At 32.7% G+C, this 22,323-nt stretch overlaps 1 protein-coding gene across 1 annotated transcript in view; it reads right to left on the bottom strand.

Annotated features, from left to right (window-relative positions):
- LOC149425014 (cell adhesion molecule Dscam2-like) overlaps nucleotides 1-22,323 on the bottom strand; it is a 410,035-nt gene that overhangs the window by 232,042 nt on the left and 155,670 nt on the right. Inside the window, exon 2 of the mRNA XM_089647439.1 lies at nucleotides 16,553-16,730. Within this exon, the coding sequence (XP_089503565.1) occupies nucleotides 16,553-16,730 (178 nt within the window). The remainder of the gene's footprint in view (nucleotides 1-16,552; nucleotides 16,731-22,323) is intronic.

The raw sequence follows: 22,323 nt of genomic DNA, 5'->3' as shown, positions 1-22,323 counted from the left end.
TTTATGGAAATTAAAAAAAAAGTAGCACAGAAATACTTAGTACACATCAAAAACTTTTAAAAACGTTGCAAGAACTGATGGGTACAATACAGTCAGAACGAAGGGTTACATGTTACTTAATTTGTATTTTGTTGGAGGAAATTGAAATTTCACCTAACTCTTTTACACCTTTTACAGTTTTCGTTAAACTATTCCAACAAAGAAGGTGTAAGTATTCGATGAAACAGAATTTCTCTTTAAAATTTTAATAATTGAGTGGGAAGAGTATTGTGGAAAATGAGAGAGAAACAAACGAAGCAACAAAGACAATATGTTTTGAATTAAGTGAAGTCAAGTTACGATAAGATATTCAAGAAATTTTGTTATGTTCTGAGGGCCATCGCTGAATATGTCCGGAATCTCGCCACTACAGTGGATATTTTATAAAGTGGAAAGGAATATGGAAAGTTTCTGGGTTTATTAGTGGGCGGTTGTTGATATTGTTTTTGATTGTAGCTAAGAGGGAAGATTCCACAATGTAATTTATATATAATTATGAAAATAAATTGGATGTAGTTTTTGTCACGATGTTCATTAATGACCAGATGACTTTGTCACACTTGAATTTCTACAAAACAACTGGATCTTAGTGTTTCTAATTTAAAATATTCCAGGCGTTTCTTATAGAGTCGGTAAGTAGTGTAGACCTTATGAACGGTTCATATCTTTTGCGGTTAATAAAAATTGAATAAACACTAAGTAGTGTAGACATTATGAACGGTTAATATCTTTTGCGATTAATACAAATCGAATTAACACTAAGTAGTGTGGACATCATGAACGTTTAATATCTTTTGCAGTTAATACAAATTGTATTAACACTAAGTAGTGTAGACATTATAAACGGTTAATATCTTTTGCGATTAATACAAATCGAATTAACACTAAGTAGTGTGGACATCATGAACGTTTAATATCTTTTGCAGTTAATACAAATTGAATTAACACTAAGTAATGTAGACATTATGAAGGGTTAATATCTTTTGCAGTTAATACAAATTGAATTAACACTAAGTAGTGTGGACATCATGAACGTTTAATATCTTTTGCAGTTAATACAAATTGAATTAACACTTAGTAGTGTAGACATTATGAACGGTTAATATCTTTTGCGATTAATATAAATCGAATTAACACTAAGTAGTGTGGACATCATGAACGTTTAATATCTTTTGCCGTTAATACAAATTGAATTAACACTAAGTAGTGTAGACATTATGAACGGTTAATATCTTTTTCGATTAATACAAATCGAATTAACACTAAGTAGTGTAGACATTATGAACGGTTAATATCTTTTGCGATTAATACAAATCGAATTAACACTAAGTAGTGTGGACATCATGAACGTTTAATATCTTTTGCAGTTAATACAAATTGAATTAACACTAAGTAGTATAGACATTATGAACGGTTAATATCTTTTGCAGTTAATACAAATTGAATTAAAACTAAGTAGTGTGGACATCATGAACGTTTAATATCTTTTGCGATTAATACAAATCGAATTAACACTAAGTAGTGTGGACATCATGAACGTTTAATATCTTTTGCCGTTAATACAAATTGAATTAACACTAAGTAGTGTAGACATTATGAACGGTTAATATCTTTTTCGATTAATACAAATCGAATTAACACTAAGTAGTGTAGACATTATGAACGGTTTATATCTTTTGCGATTAATACAAATCGAATTAACACTAAGTAGTTTGGACATCATGAACGTTTAATATCTTTTGCAGTTAATACAAATTGAATTAACACTAAGTAGTGTAGACATTATGAACGGTTAATATCTTTTGCAGTTAATACAAATTGAATTAACACTAAGTAGTGTGGACATCATGAACGTTTAATATCTTTTGCGATTAATACAAACCGAATTAACACTAAGTAGTGTGGACATCATGAACGTTTAATATCTTTTGCCGTTAATACAAATTGAATTAACACTAAGTAGTGTAGACATTATGAACGGTTAATATCTTTTGCGATTAATACAAATCGAATTAACACTAAGTAGTGTAGACATTATGAACGGTTAATATCTTTTGCAGTTAATAGAAATTGAATTAACACTAAGTAGTGTGGACATCATGAACATTTTATATCTTTTGCAGTTAATACAAATTGAATTAACACTAAGTAGTGTAGACATTATGAACGGTTAATATCTTTTGCGATTAATACAAATCGAATTAACACTAAGTAGTGTGGACATCATGAACATTTAATATCTTTTGCAGTTTACGCTTTTACTCTTGCTGGTGTTCCTTATTTGGCCAAAATGTTACCCAAATCGCTCCAATGGATAAAATAGAACTAAATAAAAATGTTATTTTGACTTATTTCCTGGTGAAAGACCAACATTAAGGTCGGGTTGTTTTACAGATTTTTGTATTTATTTATATATACGCCTAAAAAGGTTTTTCATAAAAGTGATACATGATGCAATGTACATAAGAGAATATTTGTATTATACACGATATACTGACAGTAAATAATGCAATCCATTGTAAAGTAGGTACCAAATACACAGTTGTAAAATTGTGATTACAAGTATAATGAGAAAATATTAAAAAATGATTAAAAAAAAAAGAAAACTTAAAAAAAAATAATAATAAATATGAAGCAATATTAGTAAAACGTAAGAGTAACATTAAGGAAAAAAGATATTACAACAACACTACTGTAAGAAAGGTTTTTGGTGGTACGCCTGCTTGTTGAATGCGTAGGAGCGAGATGACTGATAGGGATATAAAAGATGACGGATGCATCTGCTCGCTCTCTTTACCAAACCGACAGCTCAGAGATAAGACGTAGACAATCCGCACTTGATTGTTAATAAATCATTATATTGGAACACGCGTTATAATTATTGTGTTCCACAAAGTCTGTAAATAACAGTCTAACAGTTATTTAACAGTGGCGCAGCCGGTAGGATGTAGATTCAAAAATTATGTATGTAAAATTTGTGGTACTAAAGGTCATTTAGCAAAACAGTGTAAACAGGTGACAACACGTAAAAACGTGAATATTTTGTTATCGGATGGAATGGTTGGTGATGTACTAAGTATTGAGCCATATTATATAGAAGTTTCACTCGACGGAATAAATAATAAATTCATGGTAGATTCTGGAGCATCTTGTAGCGTAATTCCGGAAGAATGTTATCTCAATAAATTCAGCAGTATTGAGTTATTGCACGAAAACGTGAGCTTACGGAGTTTTGACAATACGCTCCTTGGTGTGGTAGGTACTTTCACACCGATACTAGAGTATAATGGTCTACAACACCGACTAAAAATTATTGTCGTGCGTAGTTCGTCACTTTCGATTTTAGGACGTGATTTCATGAATCTCTTTAACGTGGGAATAGCGGGGATCGTTAATTGTGTAAAACAAAATACATTAAAAGAGCGATTAGTGAAAAAATTTCCAGAAGTTTTTACGGATAAAATAGGAAAGTTTAACAAGTACGAAGTGAATTTAACCTTAAAAGATTGTGCTGTACCGATATTTCGTAATCACAGAATAATGCCGTTTGCTTTGAAGGATAAAGTTGAAAAAGAATTAAGTAATTTACTTTCTAACGGTATTATAGAACAAGTTCAGTATAGTGATTTCGCGAGTCCAATCGTACCTGTGATTAAGAAAGATGGTAGCATTAGATTATGTGGTGATTATAAATCTACAGTGAATAATTAGTTATTAATTGACAAGTATCCGTTACCTAGAATTGAGGAATTATTAACCAAAGTGAATGGAGGCAAGGTTTTTGCTAAAATTGATTTAAAATCCGCATATAATCAGTTTGTTTTGAAAAAGGAGTGTAGACGTTTCACAACAATAAATACCCACTTGGGATTGTTTCAATATAAACGTTTAGTGTTTGGGTTAGCACCAGCGCCAGCAGTTTTTGCTAAAGCAATGGCAAATTGTTTATCAGGATTACGGAACATGACGTTCTACTTGGATGATATTATTGTTATAGGAAAAGATGAAGTCGACTTAGAAAAAAACGTGTGTCTCGTTTTAGATAGGTTAAAAAGTTGTAATTTAACGGTGAATAGTGAAAAGTGTGAATTCAATTTAAAAGTTATTGAATTTTTAGGTTATAAAATAAGTGAGCAAGGAATTCAACCGTGTCAGCGGAATAAAGAAGCCATTTTAAACGCGTCAGCGCCTAGTGATTTAAATAAATTGAGAAGTTTGTTAGGTATGGTTAGTTATTATCGTAATTTTATTCCAAACATGGCAGATATATTGTCACCATTATACGATTTACTTAAAAAAGATGTTAAGTTTCAATGGGATACAGAACAAGAAAACAGTTTTGCGATAATAAAAAAAATATTAACTTCGGATAGGATTTTAACGCATTTCGACGAGAATATTCCTGTGAAACTTGTCACGGATGGAAGTTTGAATGGGATCGGAGCAACGTTAATCCATGTATTTAAAAACGGCGTAGAAAGACCAATAGGGTTCGCAAGCAGAACTTTAAATAAAGCGGAAAAAAATTATTCGATTTTGGATATTGAAGCAACAGCTATAATTTTTGGGATTAAGAAGTTTTATCAATATTTGTATGGCAGAGAATTTATTTTAGCTGTAGATAACCAGCCTTTGGTCAGAATTTTCGGTCAGAATAGAGAAATTCCTAAGATTGCGGCGTCAAGATTACAGCGTTATGCAGTTATGTTAGGATCGTTCAATTTTACGATTGAATACGTAAAGTCGAAAAATAATTGTTCAGACTTTCTGAGCAGGTGTCCAATTGAAAAGGTTAGCTGTGAAGATAATATACAGTCTGGTTACATTAATTATTTTGAAAATAACGGGTTTAATTTGTCTTTAGACGTGATAAGAAGTGAGACCGAAAAGGACGAAATTTTAAGTCAAGTAAAACAATTTCTTATCGAGGGTTGGCCAGCATCAGTAAAAAAGGCACAAAATGTTAATTTTATTCGAGTTTTTTGGGAAAAAAGGTTGGAATTGTCATTGATAAATGGGTGTATTTTATATCAACATAGAGTTGTTATTCCTGAGTCTTTAAGACAAGAAGTTTTAAAGATGTTACACAGATCTCATTTAGGGGTTTTTAAGACTAAAGGCATTGCGAAAAGCTTTGTCTGGTGGCCGAAAATTAATCTAGATTTGGAGAAAATAACAGAAAATTGTAGAGATTGTTTAGAAATTAAACCAGAATCACAAAAGAGTTCATTAGCAGTATGGCCTTATGAACCTGAAGTATGGTTCAGGGTGCATATTGATCATGGTAGCTTACATAATAAAAACTTTTAATTGTGATAGACTCTTCTTCGAAGTGGATCGAGTGTCTGGAAGTGAACAGTCTGTCTTCAAAAGAAAATGTTGAAGTACTTCATAGATTATTTTCACAATTTGGTTTTCCAGCAACTTTAGTTAGTGATAATGGTACGTGTTTTTGTTCTGAGGATTTTGAAAATTTTTGTAAGAAAAATGGTATGAAACATATTACTAGTCCAGTTAACCACCCGAGTAGCAATGGGCAAGCTGAGAATGCTGTTAAAACCTGTAAAAATTTTCTTAAAAAAATTTGTAAAAATAATAGATAAAAATAAGAGATTATAAAGAAAAGTTAGGTAACTTTTTAACTGACTATAGAAATACCGTTCATGCAACAACAGGGTGTGAACCATCTGTATTATTAATGGGAAGAAAAATTAGAACAGTATTTGACTCTCTGATTCCTAGGAAGGTTGAGGAAAGAACGAATACTTCAAGTTCTACTCGTCAACAAAAAGTAATAAGAAAGGTTATTCAGAGTCAAGTCAATCAGAAAAGACAATATAAGGGTAGAAATAAGTCAGATTTGAATATAGGTCAGAAAGTGATGACTAGAGATTTCAGAGCTCAGGGTAATAGGTTATGGGTCCCTGGGGTTATTGTTGAAAAAAAAGGTAGAAAAATATATATCATAAAAATTAACAAGTCTAATATGGTGTGGAAAAGACATTTAGACCAGATAAAGAAATTACATGTTTCATGGCAGGAGGGAGATAAGCCGGAAGTCGGTACGTCTTACACTAGGGAACTGTCGACGGATGAAGTTAATCTCTCAGGTATGTTACGTAATAGAAGTGACTCTAATACTGTTTCTCCATGTTTCAGGTCTAACCCATGGCAGGGAAGACTTCGGCCAAGATGAGGACCTCGCAGTCCAGGAGGAGGAGTGGACGGGCGACGAGACAAGAGAAGGGAAGCAGAAAGAAACGCGGCATATGATAGTTAATTTTATAAAAAAAAAAAATATGTTGTGTTAATTGTTTAGTAAATGAAATATATAAAACAAAAAGTGGGTGTGTCAAGCCTACGCAAGACAGAAGTGAAACTTCTAGTATTCCTCTCTCTCTATTTTCATTTAATCATCTCTATTTTCTCTCTTAGGTTAGTTTGAAAATTAGAGGTTAAATAATTCAACGACGAAGCATGGATTTGCTTTTATTAACAAACTTTTCATATAGTAGAGTAAAAAATCTGCGATATTTCAAAATGATCAACGACCCCACTGGAATCAAACCAAACATGTCTAAGACGTTTCAAGCGATAAGGAGTGCTATGAAATGTGCCGCAAATGTACTAAGATAGATACTAAGTACCTAAATTTTACTAAGAACATTACCTTCATGTGAGATGCCACATTAAAAAAAATATGTCATCCGAGATGCGTGCACAGATTTCACATTTTCTCAAAAGTTCATGTTGAAAATCAATCTAGATTATTTATTTATTTATTTATTTATTTGTTAAGACATACACAGTACAATAAGATACAGTTAGATATTTTTAGTTATTACATAGTTGTAGTACCTATTACGTATGTCCATAAAATATCATTACGTAATTTCGCCTGAGATTGTTATAAAATGAAGGAAGTGTGTAGATAGATAATAATAAATGAATTGAAAAAAAGAATTATAATAAGCTCACGAATTGTAATTGACTGTTAATACATAGGAGTTTTGAAAAATGATGTGAAAATATTTTTGAATTATGTCATGCTAAGAAATTTAATAAGTTAGTTAGATATTAAGTAGATATACATAAATAACACGGTTTTGCTAGGTTTTCAAGTGCAGTGTTATAATTATGTGCATTCTATGCCATCTGTGCCAGATTCACGATGCATTGCGGAATTCGGCCAGATGCATTCGCTGCACCTTTCGTTTCAAGGTAAAAGATTTCGTAAATGCATAATATGTATTAGGTACAAATGTCTAATGTTTACTTTGCGAAGTTTCACAATATTCCCTGGAATCTAGATACGTAGAAAGTTGCGAAATATTCCACTCGTTAGCAAGCATAATAAACGAATTATTATTATACTTGGGCTGCCAAGTGTCAACAGAAATATTGATGATTTGCAAAGATCACAAGAGTTTTGAAAATTTCTTACAAATGCCCGTGATAAGTATTTTATGTGTGTCAAGAACGGATCTGATTCAGTTGTAGTTAAACAATAAGTTGAATTTGAAGTACACACTCATACATGTTTTATTAATTTTTATTTTGTAACACTGGAAATTAAAATGTTTAGATGTTATACTTATGAATGTAGGTAATTTCTAGGATGATAAAAAACAACAGATTCTGAGGGATTACTGACTGTTAATATAATCTCGCCAATATATTAAACAATCCTATTCCAACAATACTACTATATTGTGAAATATTTATCAACTCTTATAGGTTATATTTACCTTATGTTAATGTCATCACTGTGTGAATCAGACTCTCCTCTTCTTTGGTGATTCTCAGGGGATATTTCCTCTTGTGCCACTGATGTGTTCATCACCTCTATCTCGTCACTACTCATTTTTAACACTGAAATTCTGTACCAAACCGTATGAACCACAATCAATTACGTATTTCACTCGTATTACACTCACGACGCAGTATACTAACCAAGCAGCTGATGCTTGGCGTGGCGCAGTTCGCTGGTGTCTGAGAGAGAGGAAAGAAGAGAAGAGAGAGAACGTTCGTGAGCGGCTCCCCCACCTCAACAAGCGCATATGGTGAGAGAGGGACAGTGAACGGTGAGCGGTGGTGGGGGTACCCGCATTTTCGTGTCGATCCTGACTCGGTTTTACTCCGTCCCCGAAAATACATTACGCGCCTAAAGAAGTTTCACTTCAATAAAATTGTAAATGAAATATGTAGTAATAGGGTATGATATATATAGATAGGGGCATTCAATTTTAGTAGGGGAGGATGTAAGAAAGGTTTTTGGTGGTACGCCTGCTTGTTGAATGCGTAGGAGCGAGATGACTGATAGGGGTATAAAAGATGACGGATGCATCTGCTCGCTCTCTTTACCAAACCGACAGCTCAGAGATAAGACGTAGACAATCCGCACTTGATTGTTAATAAATCATTATATTGGAACACGCGTTATAATTATTGTGTTCCACAAAGTCTGTAAATAACAGTCTAACAGTTATTTAACAACTACAAATAAAACAAATCATTAAAACTAATTTACCAACGCTACTCTAATCTGTAGGATTCGACAAAGTGTTGGTATAGATTATGCTTAGTTCTATAAATGGAGTCAATAAATAAATTAATAGTACTCCATACCTACATCATGTATCCTATTGGTCAGTGAGTGTGTCTGATAGTTGGTGGTGTATGTATTGCAGAAGAATGTTATATTTTGTCTTGTATTCATATTCGGCACATGGAGTTTAATAGTGGCACAAAACAATTTTTTTTTCACAAAACTAAAATAATAACATAACTTGAATAGAACCTTCAAAGAACTTAATAAACTTTGAAATTTGATGAGTTGTTCTAAGTGAGTTAGTAAAAGCAAGGCCGACTAGAGAATAAGACGGATTTTGAAGTGTTTGAAAATAGTTATTATAATTGTTACTGTTGATTTGTGTGTTGTATCACTGCAAAGCATTTAAAATAAACAGACTAAATACTCTTTAAAAAATTGAGTTCACTTGGATAGAGTTGACTTCGTTATTTGGCGGTCGCGCACCCAAGAAAGAGATTTTTGAATAAACGCTCTTTACTCACACGTCTTTAGACTCTTTGACTTCGTATGTTATTATGGTGGAAATTTTTACGGGCGATTAACAGTCGCTCATTTCAAGCGTAGGTACAGTTTGAGCGCATACCTAATATATTAGTCCGTAGTCGCGTGATATACTCACTGTTTAAATAATCTTCTATAGGGTAGATTCTTGGAAGGTCCATATAGGCCATTTCACTTACATATAATTCACTGGCGAGCAAAATTACAACAACACTTGCGCGCCAAGGGATCCTGAAATTCGTGTTCATACCTGTCACTACCAGAGATAGAGAGAGAGAGAGAGAGAGAGAGACTTCCATAAACTGGGATATAGGGCTGTTCATAAAATTTCCAAAGAAGAAAATTGTTACTAAAATAAAACAATTATGATGCATTATTATTAACAGCTTTTTTTTCTTTTAAATTGTGGAGCCACAAGGTATCTATTATTTTGGCTCTGATGAAATACCATTTAAGCAGAAGGTTTTATTTTTATTCTTGTTTTCATGTGAGTACCGCATTAGAGTCCCAACCGCACCAAACCGCTTGGAGCCAGCGAGACCATAGCATCCCCAATTGGGATATGTTGTTAGGCCAAAGGTTGTAAGGGGGGAAGGAGTTATTGAAGAAGAAGGTGGTGAAATAACAGGCTATACAAAATATAGCCATTTCAAGCAACTTTTTCGTGGTTTTTCACCAGAGCGATATTAAAAGCATTTACCACTCTGAAACGTGCCGCAAGTATGCGATAATAAATTGTGAAATAAGACAAACTAATCCTTAAAATTTACTTGGATTTGAACCCACAACCACCGGATTCTTATCTAAGAATGGTCACAAGTCAACTACAAAGGCCATCGATTTTATTTTCCTCTTATGTAATTATCAACATTATTCTAAAATACTGTAGAAAACTTACAAATTAGAAAAGCCGTCGAGTAATTATTAAAGTTTCTCCGTCATTTGAATAAAACAGCGCTTATGATTAAACATTAAATTTAACGAGAAAACAAAGTCAGATTAGTGAGAAGAATGTTTTTGAACTTTCAACTATTCTGGTAGGTACATAAGCAATTAATATTGTTGGTGTTGTTCTAGCCGACCTCTACTAAGCCTTAGCAGTTAGCGGTCAGTGGATTATTCATCCCTTCCCACGATGCTGTGCTCCAAGCTCCTAAGTATGTGCTTATCCCGGAGAAAACTTACATTATCATTATTATTATTGCTACCTTATACATTAAGTTTAGGGATGACAAAGCTTTTACCACCGTTTGTACAGCGTAAGATAGGGAAATATTAATATTTTATGTTATCAATTATATCTTGTATTATACATATTATCATGTAGATTTATGTAAAAATAGATTTGCTTAGAGAGATTTCGAAAATCACCAAAAAAACAAACCAATCTTTTACGAATACATTTAAAACTTGACATGTGTCTTTAATGACTGTAAATAATTTGCTTTTCGACGGTCACAACAATCCGTTTCGGTAGATAATATTTAAATATAAACACATTATAATATTTTTACACAAGACATATCCACGATTTATGTAAGGTCGTGTCTTATTTAAAGTGATTTATTTTTGTGTTATTATGCCATGTTACGCTCCCTCCTTAATTAGCCAACGTTTCGGAAAGCATTACAGTATCCATAACCATGGCAGATGTTTAATATAAGATTGTGGTGAAGTGTGCTTATGAATATAGATGCGAAACCATGTTGCCAGCTTCAATCCTCTAACTAAGAGCTGGTATTACAATATAATTTAAAATACGTTTTTTTGCCTTTAGTTTTGGTGCAGCCGTCAATTACCGAATACCAATAACTATTGAGTTTACCACATTTCAACACAATCCACAACAAGTTTAATGTAATGCTGTCCAAAACGTTGGCTAAAAAGGAGGCAGCGCAAGACGACGTAATATCCCGAAAATAAATCACTGAACTACTTTTTGCCGTGAAAATCTCAAATATAATTATTTAACTTATCTAATATACAATCCAATTTACGAATATGCTTATTTTAAAGTTATCCTTTTAATAAGCTTATCGGAAAATTTAATGGCTTAGTGGTGAGAGTCGTATAATACCTGTTATATCTGTACTGAAGAAGTTTTAGTAGTCGGGTAGTTGGTAACATTTCATTCCTCTTTCCCTTCTCCTAACTCCGGGTCTTGGAGGTAATATACTAATGTGAGAAGTACCCCAGAGACTAGGCTACAACTAGTTTCAAAACCTCTGTTGTTAATTTTATACATTTTCAACTGATTGAGTGTGGCTTGTAAAGTTTTGTAAGCAGCAGACGTATATTATTATGTTAAAAGGTTTTTTGGTTACCAGCAGACAGAACACTAATTAAGTTAAGCAACAAAGGTGACTAACAATGTTAATTGCATACTTTGAAAACCTATCACACCATGACCCTTACAAAGAACTTATTAGAACCTCAAATTAATCAAATAATGTTTCAGGGTTGATGCTTTAATCTCTCAATCTATTTTCAAGTTTTTCTGAATATTTCATCCTATCCATAAGCAGAAAACAAGAAGAGGGCGTACATTAGTGGAGGCAATTCCTTTATCCCATTTCTGACAGACTTATTTCATTTAGACTGAACTGGTGTCTCGTTTCGTCTACAACATTTTAGTGATAAAGAATGACCTTGTCGGAATAAGCTGAAAATATCGTATAATTAGCAGTCTCATACGTAGATATCTCTAGCGATAGGGCACATCTGCCCTGGTGATGAACACTGCAATGCTGTCTGAAACGTTGGCTAAAGAAAAATGTAACGGAACGCGGCATAGTACCCCAAAACAAATCACTGTAATACTTTGGCCGTGAAAATCTCAAATCATACCGTTTGATCATACTTCAGAACCTCAATTCACTATTTTGATTTTTTAAATTTATTAAACCGTACAAGTGTCCCAACTACTCTCAAATGTGAGTGAGACTGCAGCATACTTAATGGCAATATGTTGTAAGACTGAAGATAGTGGGGACGGGAAGGATATAGTGAAGAACAGAAGTATCTGGCTATTCATATCTGATCACCAAGCACGGCCAAAGTCATTTCAAGCATCATTTCAGTTTTCAATGGTGGTATTACACCAGGACGATATTAAGAATATCTTCTACTCTGGAGCGTGCTGCATATATATATTTTATTTTTTATAAACCGCACTAGAATTCCAACTACTTCCAAACATCTGAAGTGTCAGTGAGACTATGTCATCCTTAATTGCAGTATTTTGTGAGGCTGAAGGTAGTGAGAAAGGGTGGTTATATAAAGTAAATATCACCACGGTTAAAAATATGCAGAAATCCGAAGCGATTGATTCAATAACAGAAATGTTTTCATCAATCACCGGGACCATTGGCAAGTTGGCCTTAACGGCTGGAAGATAAAACAGTCGATTACGAAGATCATCATCGGAAGCATAAAAGTAAACGCTCTCCATAATCGATGAATTTTCAAGTCATTCACGCGATTATCTGAAGAAATGAGTAGCAATATTCACATCTCCTACAGATGAGATCTTCGTTTCGCGCATCTATGAGTAAGTTAGAATAATATAATCACGGGAAGTAACCATCAATCTTAATATTTATAAATATTATTAAAAAGATGTTGATTTGTCTACGCTATTTGTACATCGGCGAATAGTGCAACTGAAAAGAGTATTTTTTCAAGGCTCTTATTGTTAAGGTAAATTGAACGATTAATTTATCCACTCGAACGATGGCTACATGACTGACTTTATCACTGTTTAAAGGTGTGTTGAGTTGTCATTTTGATGAGTTATCCAATCGCCATTTAGGACTCATTGCTCTTGAGCGATAGTTGCCTACATTTAGGTAGACGATGTTTTCGAATTTATTTAGAAAATCCTACAGACAACTCAATTATACAACCTAAAAATATAAACTAGACTACGAAATATAGGTGAATTCATTGGCTTTTAACCAAAATAAGCAATTTCTATGTTTTCTTTATTAATATTCAGAGGTATGATTTTTTAATGAGCGTGGGCGAATCCAAAAACCTAATGCTCGAATATCTCTATACCCCAGGGCATGTAAATGTACCATCAGTAGTTAGATATTTCTTAATTTTCTCAATTTACCAAATTCAAAATCTAGCTCTTTTCATAGGCGTAGAAATACTTGGAAAAATATGTATACCTACCCAATCTTTAAAAATGCCAACACAAATTGTAAAAATTACTAAAAAAAGAATAATTATTGTAATAACTTATTGAAGCCTTTAAATCTAATAATATATTGTATTTAATCATTGAAGAATGAAGAAGATTATAATAAATTTATTTTAAAATTCCAACTAAATGTCCGCAATGCCCGGATTAAGAGCAGATTTACGAGTATATATATATTTCATATTCTCAAGCACTATTGTGCACGTTACTACGTATCGCGTCCGAGTTTCAAAGGTTTGCCATCCCTGGAATAGTAATAATAATTATAATAACATAGCATTTATTTAACGCAGTTTATTGTCATTTCACTTCAAGTGCATTCAAACATACAAACGTACATACAAACTTGCGTTAACCAGGCAACAGTGGCAATTCAACTCACTCTAAAAGTTATGAAAAGTAATGAAATAAAAACTATTTTAGAAAGATTACGTTATTAGGTTATGATTTTTGGAATTTTTCAGCACTTTATATCACTTTTCTAAAGTACGTTGAATTGCAAGTGTCCTGAGTTGCCATGGAACCCAAGCTTGCTACTTTCAACTGTTGCACCTTTTTTAGGATTAGTTCCATGCTCCCATTTTCCAGAAAGAATATGAAATATGAAACGGTAAAGAGGCAGACAATAATTGACATGAATATTGGTAATTATTAAATTGGAGTGTGAGATCGATGAAATGACGGAAACTTATTGGATCTCAATAGCTCATTTGGCAGAGTATATACCTGGTAAGACAGATGATCTGGAATCGATTCCCAGTTGAGATTTGTAATTAATATTATCTTTTTTTTTAAATGTTTCTAGCTTTCACCCTTCAACGGTATTCTAGGCCAACAATTCAAATTTCGGAGAGAGGGGAGGTAAATTTATAAATTAATTTTACTGGAATGGGAAAATTTCAAAATTATATGAAAGATTGGATTCGAGTCAGACTAGGAAGGGTGGAGGTGTTGAATGGAAAGGAAGCAATTTCAGATAAGAAATGATAGAAGAGAGGATATTTATTTTATATTATCTTCTTCGATGATCAAAACGTACGAATATTCCTAAAAATGCAATTGCATCACCCTGCTCATATATTTACCCGTATTTGCTTAAATGACATTCCGTAATCAAATCTCCAAATAAACCTTTAAAATTTAAAACTATGCGATATGATGCATTACAATGTTATAAATAAAATTTTTTACTGATAATTTTACTGATATCGTAGATTTTTTCTTCGTACCTACTGTTAATTATTTGTTTAGGGATACTTAACTTCGGTACTCGTGTATCCCTTAAGCTGGTTCTATTAGGGTCTATACCTTCACAGACTAATCGCCTTAGATTTAGGATCGTTTGTTTTAAATCCATCTTTAGACACTAGACACGCCACATACTATTCTGAAGGACTCGCAATTCCCTTCAAGTAATCAAGTAATCAGAGTTTTCTTAATATACATTAGCACGAAATATATGGTCATCATCATCAACAACATTATTATTTATTTATTAAAGATTTTAATAGGGTGCCATCCCATGTGAAGTAATAGTTCATTATTAGTTAAGTACCTATAAAAACACAAACTAAAATATAGTAAAAATAATTTTGACGATAAACAGAAGAAAACATGACATGATTGGTTCAAATTCTGTGCAAGCAAACACTCCATCATTGTACTAGAATCGATTTCCACTTATGGTAGTAGGAGTTTTGTTTTAAATATATACCTAATTTATCATTGAACTGATACATCTAAACAAAACACGAAACAGAACAAGACATAGACAAAATAAAAAAGGTAACGGTCTCAACTGGGAATCAAACCCGGGACGTCTGTCTTACCTATTTATTTTTCTACGTTTTATTCTGTTTTTTGTTTCGTTTAGATTTATTTATTTATTTTTTAGCTTTATAAACAGTCTTTATACATGAATATATGACAGTGATAAGAGTATTTATATCATTGACCAATAAAATAACGACATAACAAACAATAACAGAAAAATACATAACAACATACCTAATACAAACAATTCTTATAAAGTACATCTAATGATATATTTCCAAGGTTTAAATTTAATGTTTAGTGGACATCAATCTTTGAGGAAGTGATTTAATCAAATTTGAACTTACTAAAGGTAAAAGAGGAAATGTGATGATCTAATTTATAAGTATTATCTTATTCTATTATGATATATTACATTGATGGGTATTTTACCATGGCGATACTTCGAGCATCCAACGGAACGTGGAACGTGCAGCAAATAACCTTGGTTTATGTAGCATTGAATTTGTTATTTTATTTTTAAAAATTGTATCATAATTTATTTTTTATTTTTTCTCACAAAGGTTTCCAAACAAGCGACCTTTGAATATGGGATCTAAAAACGGATCGGCCACGGAGGTCGCTTGTATTTAAAACCAATGTAATAAGTAGTTATAGTCATACTTATATTGCCTTAAGCGATATTGACATTTTCCACTGTACCCTTAAATCGTTTAAAATCAAATTAACCTTACTTAATTAAAAATATTACTTCTGTATTGTTTAGTATTCTCTTTTTAATAATTTTTCACACACACTATGTACTTTATTACTTTCAATTAATTTCTAGCTTTTATAAATATTTTAAATGGAATTTATTAAATTTATTTGACCGGTCAGTGGTTGAGTGGGCATAGCGCTTGGGTCTCACCCGAGCGTCGCGTGTTCGATTCCTCGGCTGGCTAAGTCCTCCATCACAACACAAGCAACATTTTCGGCTTTCTGTGGTGGTATTAGGAGATTTTCAAACATTGTTGGGTTATTCGTAACCCGGGAATGTTTGTCTTTCTTTTAAAAATTTAAAAAAAAAAAAAAAAAAAAAAAAAAAAACTTAACTGGTTTAAATCATGTTCTATATTTTATGTTCAGTTATTTCTTTTGTAAAACTGTATGTTTCCTAAATAAACGAAAATAAAAAAAGTAGGAATATTTTTTTACGTATCTTTCCCTTATTGCAGAACTAAACTAACAGAATTTTGGGAATTTTACGGGAAAGCACTGTAAAACTTTGTTAAGATTCAAGTTATGCTTGGAATAATGCAATGATTCTGGCTCGTTCTGTTTCCTAATAGAGATTCGGAGAATGAATTTTTCAGTAGGTAGGTACCTACTAGGAGTATTTATACAAAAAAATTTGCAAAAGTTGGGCGATATTATTAATACTGTTATTTTTTTCTTACCTCACTCCAGGAATATTAGTGACCAGCGTATCATCGTGCATCACCCACGACAGGCTTGGAGGGGGACTGCCCAGGGCTGCGCAGTCCGCCCGGGCCCCCCTTTCGCTACTGAAGCGCAGGATAGATGGGGGCTCAACCACCAGAGTGGGGCCCTGGGTCTGGCCGTGGACACCAACGGCTGGAAAATAAAAATAACGAAATGAATACCTAAGTCTTTGGGGTAAATCTATTTCTTGTACCTACCTAACCTTTAAAAGATGTCTGAAATAAAACCAGTGTAGTTTGGCATTAAAATAATCAATCAATGGAAAGTTATCTACTTCATATTAAATAGCGAGAAACGGGACTCAATGTAAAGCGTCCGTGTCGTAAGATTTGATAAGGTTCATAACTACCAATTTTTTATTCCTGTTTGTCGAAATCGCACTATGTCCCAAAATATTGACTGAAATATAATGGTGCAATTTAAAATACTATATATAACGTACCGAAGAATGAGGTGACTTCGGACATTATGTAATGCTTTATTTAAAGTTTCTGGTAAACTTAAAAAAATACATATTTTGGAGGTTTCCATACAAGTTAGGAGGCTGATTTGTTTCAGTGTCCCTGCCTTGTAATTGTTTTTCTTCCACTGTCATTCCATATTAATTCATTAAAAAAAATATTTAGGTTGTTGATATTTAAAACGTATTTAATAATAACAAAAATATATTTTTTTAACAAATAGGTATGATGATATTCTCACTGGGATCTCTCGTGCTGAAGATTTCGTTTACGATTGCAAACAAAATATTTATTTATTTTTTTGGAATTTTATTGAGTAAAACCCCAAATTGTAATATTTAATTATTGAAGACAATATTAGAGATTTCAGAAAAATCAGAAAAGGATACGGTCACATCTAGGACTTGAACCCTTGCCTTGCTGGGGCACGAAGAAATGAAGACAATGTTGGTAGTTCTTATTCGAAGTATGATACAGTTAAAAGTGACCCAAGGGGATGGGGTCCCATGTGCCCCGGCAAGGTCCTGGGTTCGAGTCCTAGATGTGACCGTATCCTTTTCTGATTTTTCTGTTTCAGATTTTTGTTAAGAAATCGCTTATATTGTCTTCAATAATTAAAATATTTACTATCTATGAAAAACATACACGCCTACTAATTATTAAATTAGTAAATAAAATGCAAAAATATACAATACAAGCACAGAGATTCGTGCATAATAATGTATTAAGTAAAATATGATTCACATGGCTGGAGTCACTTGCCCTGCCGAAGTCACATCATTTCTACGGTAACTACTTTCAAAATTCTAGAGTTTTTAATGCGTCAAGTCGTATCTCCGGGAATTCAAACAACAGCAATAATAGATACCTAGGACGATACTGATAAAAGCATGTTGTGGGCGTGTCTGTGTGTCCGAACTAATCTCACTGTTTTCTTACGACTTAATAAAATTGATACAATATTTCAAATATTTCTTGAACAAATTGATGTCATTAGCTGTCTGGCTAAAGGTGTCAAAATATCTTAAGTTTCTGGCGACATCATCTTCCTTTTAAATTTGTATAGACTAGAAAAAGTTCGTTGTACCGTCGACATCTAAAAGTAAGTGGTACATATATTCGTCCTTCAATCGTCATTAATATTTCACCGGGGTACTATCGACTCCATTTATTTTACTTAATATCAATAAACGTAGACGTCATCTGGCCATTTCATATAACTTTTATTACGTCACGTATAAAGTTCACACCAGGGAAAGGAGAGTATTAAACCTTTCCTATAACAGGTGCCACAGTTGTGAATTCTTGGTTGCAAGTTTGTATGTTCTATGTCAGGGATGGAAAACCTATAAAAGATGGACACAATTCGAATTGTGTATGATAACTGAACGTGGGCCAAACATCACAGATCTGTTATTTTGTCATTTGTAGCTGCGTACGGTGAATTTGTTTTCATCTCCATTGCACAGTCTCATGCACAGTTGCATGCTTGGAAGCAGGATGCTAGAACGTAGCCATATTTAATATTTTTTAATAAGGAAGAATACTATTCTTACATTAATTTACACAGGAGACATAACATCTTTGGGAATGTTGTGTGTAGGGTCTTTTTTGAGAAGAGTAAGGAGTGAACATGGGTTTGTCTTGAAGAAACCAATGATGTAGGAGAGAAAAAACACAGAGTTCGGCAGCCATAGCCGAGCTGTTGAACTCAAGAACTAGTCGTATGAACGACCGGTTCTTATGTGACAAATTTAAAAACCGTGTGCAGGTTGAAGAATGTATATTATTCCAAGGCCTCTTTTTTATTGCTTTTTTTGGTTAAAATTTATTCTAAAAATTCTCTCGACTACCCTAGACACAAGATACTTGCCCTTATCACGGTAGTCGTACACAGTAAAAAGCTTACTTTTTCCATTTATTACACCAACTAATGGAAAAAAAACTTTTGGTGCGTAGTCTACGCAACGTATTTACCGCTAACACGTGCGCGATATATGTATATTTATTTTAATTTTACCAAAAAAAATTCACTTCGAACTCGATTTAATTGAAATGAAAGCTCAAATTAAACCACAAAATTGACTCAAGATGTTATATAGATTTTCTAGTTTCCCGCTTGGATACGGTGGATAATTTAATAACTATATAATTATGATAAATTTACTATGTAAAAACAAAAAAATAGATTATAAATCATAAAAAAATAATTGAACTGAATGATGCCCTCAAATAAAAGTCTGCGTCATACCTGTGAACGAATTTTTTTCGCCAGGGTGATAATGAACCTCTCTGGAACGGGTCACTAATATAAGTATTTTATTTATGTGTAAAATTACAAATTAAATCACGCCTGGTTTTGAGGATCTTTACGGAGGGTGTATTACAATTGATCTTACAAGTCCGCCATCCCTGTTCCAGGTTGTACGTCGAGTTTTCGGGACAATTTGATTACCTGGCGTGTTGTGTAAATGGAGGAAAAAGTGAATCAAAAGTGGAATCACGTAGCAGGTAAACATATGTCACGAGCCACGTACCTACCTTCGATATAATGTACTTCCTCGTATTACCGAATCAAATCAAAAATCCACGCCGGGTACATATCTGCTAGTATATTATATAAGACAGTGTTTTTTCGACTGCTCCAAAATTGAACCGTGTTTACTCAGTTTTCGGATAAAAGTAGTTAACTGTATATTGTATTTTCTAGACTCCTTGAGAATTTCTTACCTTTTGTTTTTGTCTACTTTAATCAATTTGAATAGATTAACAATTAACAATTCAATTTAATGAAAGATTAATTCTATACAATCTTATATATTTGAGGGCACAAGTGGGGTTCCTCAAGGTTCCTCTGCCCAATATTTTTTTTATTATTCATCAATGACATTGTTGACCAATTTTGTGATGTATAAGTCCTGCTATTTGCTGACGACTTAAAAATATGCAAAAAAATACGAAATTGCCAAATTTTACAGACTAACTCAGATCAACTTCATCAATGGTGTGAACAAAATACTTTAGTTTTGAAGATTCAGAAATGTCATTTAATACGATTTTCCAAAAGTCACTATAATATTTTACATGAATATACAGTAAATAATATTAAATTAATACCAGTGTCACAAATTCGTGACTTGGGTGTAATATTCGATGAAAACTCGACATTCATTGCACACATTATCTATATAACTAATAAAACTTGAAAGATGCTTGGATTCCTTTTGCAGAACTTTAACTGAATTTTTTATTTTTTTTTATTTTTTTTTATTTTTTTTATTTTTTTATTAATATCAATAGCAAAATTTGTACATTATGTAGGTTTAAAGTATAATATAAGTATATTTTTTGTATTTTTTTCACAGTCCTCCTCACTAGGGTTTCCTGTTCTGAGGCGGCCTGTAGTTTTTCTTAAATTTTTGTATTTAGTTTTGAATTGTCTTTACATTGTCTTCATAATGTTTGTAAGTTGATTATTACTTTGATCTCTAAGCCATGTTTTGACTTTTGTTTTAAATATACTCATTTCGTTTATTTTTTTGGTTTCATTTGGTAGAGCATTGAACAATTTTATAGCATGGAATTTATTATTTCTCTGTCCAAAGGATGTGTTCAAACTGGGAGTAATCAGGATATTTTCGCTTTTTGCCCTGGTTGTGTATTTATGTTGGGCAGTGGAGTATTCGGATATGTTTTTTTTCAGTTTAAATAAAATATTTTTTGAATATAGTTTCTGTACATTGTAAACATTGAAGTTTTTGAATATTTCTTCTGTCGGAGTTCTAAGCGGAACTTTCAGTATAGTCTTTAATACTCCTTTTTGTGCTATATTGAGCCGCTCTGTGTGAGTGCTCAAGGCAGACCCCCATCCAGTTATTCCGTACTCTATTTGTGATTGACACAAAGCATAGTATACTTTTTTAATATCGTTTATATTGAGGATATTGCGAATGTTTCTAAAGAAGTATATGTACCTGGTTAGTTTTTTTGTAATTACATCTATATGTGAGTTCCAACGGAGATTATCATCAATTTCAATTCCAAGATATTTGATGCTTTTGGAGTGTGCTATAGTGGGTAATGTTATATTATATTAATGCTATATTCTCATACAATTTAAGTCCTTAGATTGTATGAGAACCGTCTATATTTCATTAGTCATAAGTAAAGTGGAATATAATTAACCTTTGGTCTTTGGTCTCCTTTGTATAAAGTTCACTCTTACAATATAGAAAGAGTTCAGGAAAAATTTCTTAGGTACTTAAGCTCAAAATTCCAAGTGAATACATTAATTATGTCAGTTTGATGAATCAATTGCATCTAATAACACTGCCTGACAGTAGAATTATGTCAGAACGGGTTGTGTTACACAGAGTCATTAACAACTTTACTGACAGTCTTGCCATCATTGCCACTATTAAATTCCATGTGCCGACTAGGAACACAAGACGAAATGTAACATTCTTCTTCCAGACACACTCACTAACCAATAGGATGCATGACCTGGGCAACGACGATATATTTATCGACTCCATTTATAGAATTAAGCTTAACCTATACCAGTACATTGTTGAATTCTACCAATTTTAATAGCGATTGTAATGTAGTTTTAGTGATTTGTCTTATATGAAGTATTTTTATTTTAAGTTACTGTTATATGTTTTATTAATATTTTTTCTTATTCAGTTTATCAGTTTACTGTTATATCACGATTTAATTTTTTTTTGAATAATTTTCGATAGCTCACTAAGCACTTTCAATAGCTCTGTTGAATGGTGGTCTAACACCAAGGCGATAATGAGAGTATCTTCCACGAGTATGTTACACATAGCTCAATTATTGTTTATGAAATAAGATTAAATACAAAATTCCCTTAAAATACAAAAGACATATCCTGAAAATGAGGTTGCTTACGAATGATAAATGCACATCGAAAAATGCCTAAGCCCTATCAATGTGCTAAATTAGTTTGCCAAATTTAAAAATCGCCTCGAATAGTGTATTCAGCATAATTTTAATCGGTTTCGATTTGTTTTCACATCAAATCATGGACATTTTTTCCAACTTCAATATTAATACTTAAAAGAGTACCTACCTTTGTACTCGCCCAGTAAAGTAGATGGTACGCAAAGCTTTATGTCTTACAATTTAATAATATTGTATAAGTAGGTAGCCATCTGCTAGCCTACTATAATTAATTAAATAGGTATATTAGTATATACCTTTATTTACTATACAACCCCAAGCATCAAAATAAATCACTC

This window comes from Hesperophylax consimilis, chromosome 3 (assembly GCF_061612785.1).
Source record: "Hesperophylax consimilis isolate HC1 chromosome 3, BYU_Hcon_1.0, whole genome shotgun sequence".
In the NCBI taxonomy this organism is placed as follows: Eukaryota; Metazoa; Arthropoda; class Insecta; order Trichoptera; family Limnephilidae; genus Hesperophylax; species Hesperophylax consimilis.
The sequence above is the reverse complement of the archived record's forward strand: the minus strand, read 5'-3'. Positions and strand labels throughout refer to the sequence as shown.